Source organism: Myxine glutinosa, chromosome 11, assembly GCF_964187855.1.
Source record: "Myxine glutinosa chromosome 11, kmMyxGlut1.1, whole genome shotgun sequence".
In the NCBI taxonomy this organism is placed as follows: domain Eukaryota; kingdom Metazoa; phylum Chordata; class Myxini; order Myxiniformes; family Myxinidae; genus Myxine; species Myxine glutinosa.
Window position 1 is genome coordinate 127,026,637 of NC_136271.1, and position 7,497 is coordinate 127,034,133.

Consider the following 7,497-nt stretch of genomic DNA (forward strand, 5'->3'; position numbering starts at 1 on the left):
GGATTTTCAAGAGAGTCAGAGAGATCATTGATGAAGACCAGAAAAAGCACAGTGCCCAGAACACTACCTTGGGGAACTCCAGCCTGAACAGGAAGAGGAGATGAGAGAAACCCATTCAGGGCCACACGTTGACTACGACTAGAGAGGACGTCCGCCAGCCATGCGTGGAGATTTCCATGGATACCAAAGGAGGAGAGTTTGGTGAGCAGAGCAGGGTGCCAGACCGTATCGAAGGCACGTGAAATGTCAAGGGAGACGGCTCTAATTTCCTGTTTGGTGTTGAGGACCTCCATCCATTGTTGAGAAAGCAGAAGCAGCATGTCCAGAGTAGAGTGACCAGGTCTGAAACCAAATTGATGATCAGAGATCAAGCCATTGGAGAAGAGGAAAGATTTCATATCTGAAGCAATGATGGATTCCCTGACTTTGCTGATAATTGGGAGAAGGCTGATTGGTCTGTAGTTGCTAGGATCTGTTTTTGCACCTTTTTTGTGCAAAGCGGTGATGTTGGCTGATTTCCAAGCAGATGGCAGATGACCTTGAGCAAAAGAGAGGGTGAAGAGAACAGAAAGAGGGAGTGAAAGAGCAGAAGAACATGATTTTAGGACCCGTGGGCTGATGCCGTCAGGACCAGTTGCAGAATCAGAGTCGAGGGTTGACAGAAACTTTTCCACCTTGTCAGGAGGAAAGGACACAGAGTCCAGGAGCAGCTGGGTCCGACTGGGTATGGTGGGTACAGAGAGGGATGGGTTTGGGACACAAGATTTAGAGTCAAACACAGAGTTGAGGCATTCAGCTTTTTCACGTGCGGAGTCAGCCGTTAAGCCGTTTGAGGTGAGGGAGGGGATGGAGGGGGAACAAACAATCACTATTGGGAATGGCCTTATTCTACACATATACTATGACATAACTAATGTTCTAAGGTGGCCTACGTGTTGCATGTGGGCTAACTATGGAGGCAAACCTTTAACCTTTATTAATCAATATGTACATTCTCAGAACCGCAACAATATATATATATATATATATATATCTATATATATCTATATATATAAAGTAGAGTTGGCCTCTGTGTCTGTATCCTGATCTATGTATGATCTCTAAGATCTCGAGAACCCGTGGACGGATTTGCGAGCGGAAAGTACTGTTCGACTCGGGATGGTCCCAGGAATGTCACGGAGACATAAACATTTAAAAAATTTCGGGTTTTAAAATTAGCGTATTATTAGCACTAGCAGAAGAGAGAGGGATTCGAAGGGAGGGAGCGCAGCGCTTCTAGCGCTTCTGACTACAGCACACCTTAAAATTAAAAAAACTTCGGGTCTACAATCTCTAAGATCTCGAGAACCCGTGGACGGATTTGCGAGCGGAAAGTACTGTTCGACTCGGGATGGTCCCAGGAATGTCACGGAGACATAAACATTTATAATCACTTGCTAGCGAATAAATAATAACGCATAAATACCTTTCAGCAGCGCGTAAAATAATCTTTCGTTTCAAGTCACTCTCACAAATAGCTTTCCGGAAATGACGGGTCGAAGTGGTCGAGCTGTTAGCATGACGCCTTATCTTTTCAGAGTCCGGGGTTCGAATCACCCCTCTGACATTTATTTTTCGCTTTTATCACGTCCTTTCCCGCACAATTTTTGGGACAGATCCCGTTGAGTGTTTTATTAAAGTTATTGTTTTGTCATTTTCTTATTGTTTTCATGTTTATTTGGCTTGAAACAAAAAAATTATGCCGCCGTTAGGCGTTATGACATCCGATCATAATGCAGCTAATTAGCTTCTAAAAACCAAGAGTCTGCCGTCTATCTCATATCAACTTTTAAAGTGTGTCTTACTTTGCATAATTATAGATTCTGCCAATTTCTGGTGTCGACAACCACAGACTAACGTCTACCAGTGTCACGTTTGTTTTAATTTGCATAATTTAAAAAGCCGCGTACAAACTCACTACCGTCCATCTAATCTCAAGTTTTTAAGTGTGTTTTACTTTGCATAATTATAGATTCTGCAAATTTCTGGTGTCGACAACCACAGACTAACGTCTACCAGCCCGCATACAACACCACTACCGTCTACCGGACCGCCTGCAACCCCACTACCATTAACCAGCCCGCCGGCAACCCCACTACCGTCTACCAGGCCACCTACAACACCGGTAACAGGTGAGTTAACAATATTAACTTCCAAAATATGTTAAGTGTTCAAGTTTTTGTAAATTTGCATCATTTAACAAGCCGCAATTTTACATTGTCAATTAAACCACCCAACCCCACTACCGTCTACTAGCCCGCCTACCAGTGTTCACAATAATCATAATTTTTAGAATTATGTATCCCGATAACGTCTGCCAGCCCGCATACACTCTCCACTACGCCCAGTTTTGACTTGCGCATTTTTTTTTTTACTACGCCGCTGAACTATTGTTGCTATAATCTCTGCTTAACTTAAGGCAGTTAAATTTAACATTTATGGTTATTGTTCACTTCAGATATGCCAAGAAAGAGGCCAGCTCTCGGACGCAATACGGCTGCCGCCAAAAGATTCCGTGCTGCGCGGGAAGCAGAACAGCCAGAGCAACGGCAAGTACGACTTGATGCAACTCGCCGTCGCAGCGCCGCAGCTCTACAGGCAGAAGAGCCAGAGCAACGGCAAGTACGACTTGATGCAAATCGCCGTCGCCACGCCGCAGCTCTACAGGTAGAAGAGCCAGAGCAACGGCAAGTACGACTTGATGCAAATCGCCGTCGCCACGCCGCAGCTCTACAGGTAGAAGAGCCAGAGCAACGGCAAGTACGACTTGATGCAAATCGCCGTCGCCACGCCGCAGCTCTACAGGTAGAAGAGCCAGAGCAACGGCAAGTACGACTTGATGCAAATCGCCGGAGCAGTGCCGCAGCTCTACAGGCAGAAGAGCCAGAGCAACGGGAAGTACGACTTGAGGCAACTCGCCGTCGCAGTGCCGCTGCTCTACAGGCAGAAGAGCCACAGCCACGCCAAGTACGACTTGATGAAGACCGCCGTCGCCACGCCACAGCTCTACAGGCAGAAGAGACACAGCAACGGCAAGTACGACTGCAAGTTTGCCAACAGCATCGAGCAGAAAGTGTCAACCAGTGGATAGAGCCGCCTTCAACTACGATGAACTACGGTCAACTACCACGATGGCCATCCAAACGCAAGCAAATAGGCAATACGAGACAGCTGAACAGCAAGTCCAGCGACTGGAGACGAATAACATATCAACTTCACAAGCACGAGCCAGTGAGACCGTCGGGCAACACCGTCACTCCAATAGCATGGCCTTCACCTATGACCGCGGTAACCCAGTGAATTTTGCAAATGTTGGACAAATGAACGACAAGTGCAGGCATTGTGCAGCTATGAAGTTTAATGGAGAGACAAAAGGGGTGTGCTGCAGTGATGGCAAAGTCATCCTTACCCCTTACCCAGCCCTACCACCATTTCTCAATGAGCTCATCTCTGGTACAGATGCCACCAGCAGGCACTTCCTTGCCAACATCAGAAGGTACAATGGATCATTTGCGATGACAAGCTTTGGTCACAAAGACGCAGCAGTCCAGGGTTGGAACCCCAGCTTCCGCATTCAGGGCCAGGCCTTTCATCGCATTGGTTCCTTGCTACCACCTGAGGAGGGTCAGCCTAAGTTCCTACAAGTCTACTTCCTGGACTCTCATGCTGATGAACTGACAGCCAGGAACCACAGCAGCCTTAATCCACATATTCTTAGGAATCTTACCATCTGGTTTCATGACAACAATCACCTGATCCGACAACTCAAGACAGCTCATGATGTTCTTGCTGAGGGAAGCAACAATGAAGAGAGGCAGATCATCATCAGGGAGGACAAGAGGCCACACGGAGAGCATGCCCGTCGCTACAATGCCCAGTCAGCACCAGAAGTGGCCATCCTGATGGACAATGAGCCTACAAATCCCCGAGACATAGTCCTCAGGCTTCGAGATGGTGAACTCAAGAGGATCAGCGAGCTGCATGCATCCTATGATTCACTCCAGTACCCAATCATCTTCCCGTATGGCACAGACGGATACAGTGTGTATCTACAGGCCCGAACTGCTGCAGGACAGGATGGAGGGCGCAAGGTCAGCCAGCTTCAATACTACAGCTACCACCTCATGGTAAGAGAGGGCAACCACCTACTGCAAATGGGACGCCTCTTCAGCAATTTCTGGTGGACATGTACTGCAAGATAGAAACTGAGAGATTGGGCTGGATCCGTCGTGAGCAGAAGACCTTGCGCGCTGATGACTATGTGAGCCTGCGTGACAGCCTGTTTGCTGGTGATGGAGATCCACACAATGTGGGACAAAGCGTTGTACTCCCAGCAACATACACTGGTGGCCCCCGCTGGATGCATGAAAAACAGAGCGATGCCATGGCCTATGTCCGCCGTTTTGGAAAGCCTGACTTCTTCATAACCATGACCACCAACCCCAAATGGACTGAAATTCAGGAAAACCTGCAGCCAGGACAAGAGGCACAAAACCGCCCTGACATCATAGCTCGGGTCTTTCGTCAAAAGCAAAAGAAGCTCATGGAACTACTCAAACGTGGAGCTTTCGGCAAGATGCAAGCCTTCCTGTACACCATGAGTACCAGAAGCGTGGTCTCCCTCATGCACATAATCCTTCTGTGGCTTGCTCCCGAGAGCAAGGTCAGACCTGATGACATTGACCTGGTGATCAGTGCTGAGATTCCCGACAAGGAGATAGATCCGGAACTGCACAAGATGGTCATGGCTCATATGATCCATGGCCCATGTGGACATCTCAATCAGAACAGTCCTTGCATGAGGGACTGCAAGTGCGCCAAGGATTTTCCAAAGCCATTCTTGCAGAGCACAGAGCAAGGAAATGACTGCTACCCCAAGTATCGGCGTCTCAAGCCAGAGGATGGTGGTCACATTGGGGAGATCAACATGCACCAGCTGGGAAGACAATTGGAGCAAGTGGTCAGCAACCAGTGGGTGGTACCATACAACCCACTCCTCTCCGCCAATTCAACAGCCACATCAATGTTGAGATATGCTCCAGCATTAGTAGCATCAAGTACATAACCAAGTATGTGACCAAGGGGACTGACCAGGCTGTCTTTCAACTGCAGCGCATCGGGGCTGGAGACTGTCCAGTGGACGAAGTCACTCAGTTCCAGAATGCTCGCTATGTGGGTAGCAGTGAGGCAGTATGGAGGATCCTGGAGCACCCCATATCTCAGCACTTTCCCCCTGTTGTGGGACTTGCCGTGCACCTAGAGAATGGTCAGAGAGTCTACTTTAATGCTGAAAATGCCCTGGAAAGGCACAGAGACCACCGCCAGCCACCACACTCACTGCTTTCTTTGATCTCTGCAGCCTTGATGATTTCGCCAAGACACTCAAGTACCATGAGGTGCCACAGTACTACACCTGGGATAAGTCAAGCAAGAAGTGGACCAGGCGCAAGCCAAGGAGGGCGTGGTTGTTAGAGGAGATTTTACTGTCCACGAAGTTTCAGCTATTGGCCGCATGTACAGCATCAGTCCACGGCAAGGCGACTGCTACTACGTTCGCCTCCTTCTGACTGACATATGTGGTCCCACTTCCTTCAATGCCCTGAGAAGTGTAGATGGTCAAGAATTGTCCTTCCGTGAAGCATGCCTGGCAAGAGGACTCTTGGAAAATGACCAGCATCTTCACCTTGCTATGGAGGAAGCAGGAATCAGCCAGTCAGCATCAAACCTCAGGAGCCTATTGGCCATCATTCTCACCAGCTGCTTCCCCAGCAATCCACGTGCACTCTGGGAGGACTTTCGTAACCTGCTATCCGAAGACTACCTATTCCAGCACCGTCGCCATATTGGTAATGTTGCGGCTTGCTACAATGATGAGGTTTACACCTGGCACTCTGCGCACTTGAGGACAAGGTGTTGCTGATGGGTGGCAGTGTTCTCAGTTCGTATGACTTCCAATACCACAGAGGGGCACAGATGAGAGGCTCGCAAGGGAGTACTTCAGAGAGGTAGATTATGACCAAGATCAGTTGACAATTCAGGCCAATGATCTCCATGAACAGCTGACTGATGACCAGCGTGATGTCTACAATGCAGTCCTTCAACTGGTCGAACAAGGTAGCGTCAACAGTGGCATGAGGCACAGTAACATAATCTTCTTGGATGCGCCAGGTGGCACAGGCAAGAGTTTCGTCATCAATGCCATCCTCAAACATATCCGATCCCAAGGAAAGATCGCCCTTGCAACTGCATCCAGTGGCATTGCTGCAACACTGCTCCAGGGTGGGCGGACACTACACAGCACATTCAAAATTCCACTTGACGCCCACACCAAGGAGCAAGCAACATGTGGCATCAAGCGTGGCACAGCCTTGGCCAGGGTCATAAACGATGCAGCTGTCATCATTGTGGACGAAGCACCAATGACCCACAAATCAGCGTATGAAGCTGGGGACCGCACTTTACAGGACATACAGGCGTGCACAGACCCATGTGAGGCATACCCACGCTGCTCTGTGGAGATTTCCGCCAGATCTTGCCTGTGGTCAAGAGGGGCACAAGGGCCAACATTGTGAATGCCAGTCTAAAAAACTTCCGACCTCTGGCGTCATGTGACTGTCAAACACCTAACAAGGAACATGCGAACGCATTTGTCTGGGGATCAAGGGGCAGCTGACTTTTCCAAAATGCTCCTGGAAGTTGGCAATGGACAGATCCCATTAACAGCTGCACAGACACCATCACAATCCCTACTGGGCTGGGGAAGGTTGTGATGACATTGGAGGAGCTCAAGGCTGATGTGTACCCATGTTTGATTGCCAATGCTCACAATCATGAGTGGCTGGCTGAGCGAGCAATTCTCTCTCCTCTGAACACCAATGTGCGTAAGCTCAATACCTGGCTCATGTCTGAGTTTCCTGGTGAGGAGAGAAGGTACAAGTCTGTTGACAGTGCCATCTGTGATGATGAGGCAGTCACCTACCCCGTTGAACTGCTCAACTCCATTGAGCTGTCAGGAATGCCGCCACACATTCTGATTCTCAAGATCGGTGTCCCAATCATGATACTCCGAAACATGGAGCCACCAAAGACCACCAATGGCACTCGCTGCTTTGTCACCCGCCTTCATGCCAATGTTATCGAGGCCACCATTTCCTGTGGGCCATACAAAAGTGAAGTCATCCTTCTGCCCAGAATACCTCTTATGCCATCAGATTCAGAGCTGCCTTTCCAGTTTCGTCGCCTCCAGTTTCCATGCAAGCCATGTTTTTCTATAACAATCAACAAATCACAAGGTCAGACATTCAAGGCCATTGTGAGTGGACCTGTCCGTGCCATGCTTCACCCATGGTCAGCTGTATGTGGCGGCCTCTCGCACTTCCAGCAAAGAAAACTTACCATCTTGGCACCCGACAGTAAAACGCGGAACGTTGTTTACACAGAGGCCCTGCAGAACTGATA

The 7,497-nt window shown here is 49.0% G+C and overlaps 1 protein-coding gene across 1 annotated transcript; it reads left to right on the top strand.

Annotated features, from left to right (window-relative positions):
* The first annotated feature begins 1,840 nt into the window (after window positions 1-1,840).
* Window positions 1,841-3,339, top strand: LOC137423489 (uncharacterized). The gene is made up of 2 exons (XM_078786312.1): window positions 1,841-2,171; window positions 2,498-3,339. The coding sequence occupies exon 2, from the start codon at window positions 2,500-2,502 to the stop codon at window positions 3,337-3,339; it is 840 nt and encodes a 279-aa protein (XP_078642438.1). The 5' UTR covers window positions 1,841-2,171; window positions 2,498-2,499.
* The last annotated feature ends 4,158 nt before the right edge of the window (window positions 3,340-7,497 follow it).

Coding starts and splice junctions, on each gene's coding strand:
- LOC137423489 (XM_078786312.1), top strand. CDS start 2,500: ATGCCAAGAAAGAGGCCAGCTCTCGGACGCAATACGGCTGCCGCCAAA.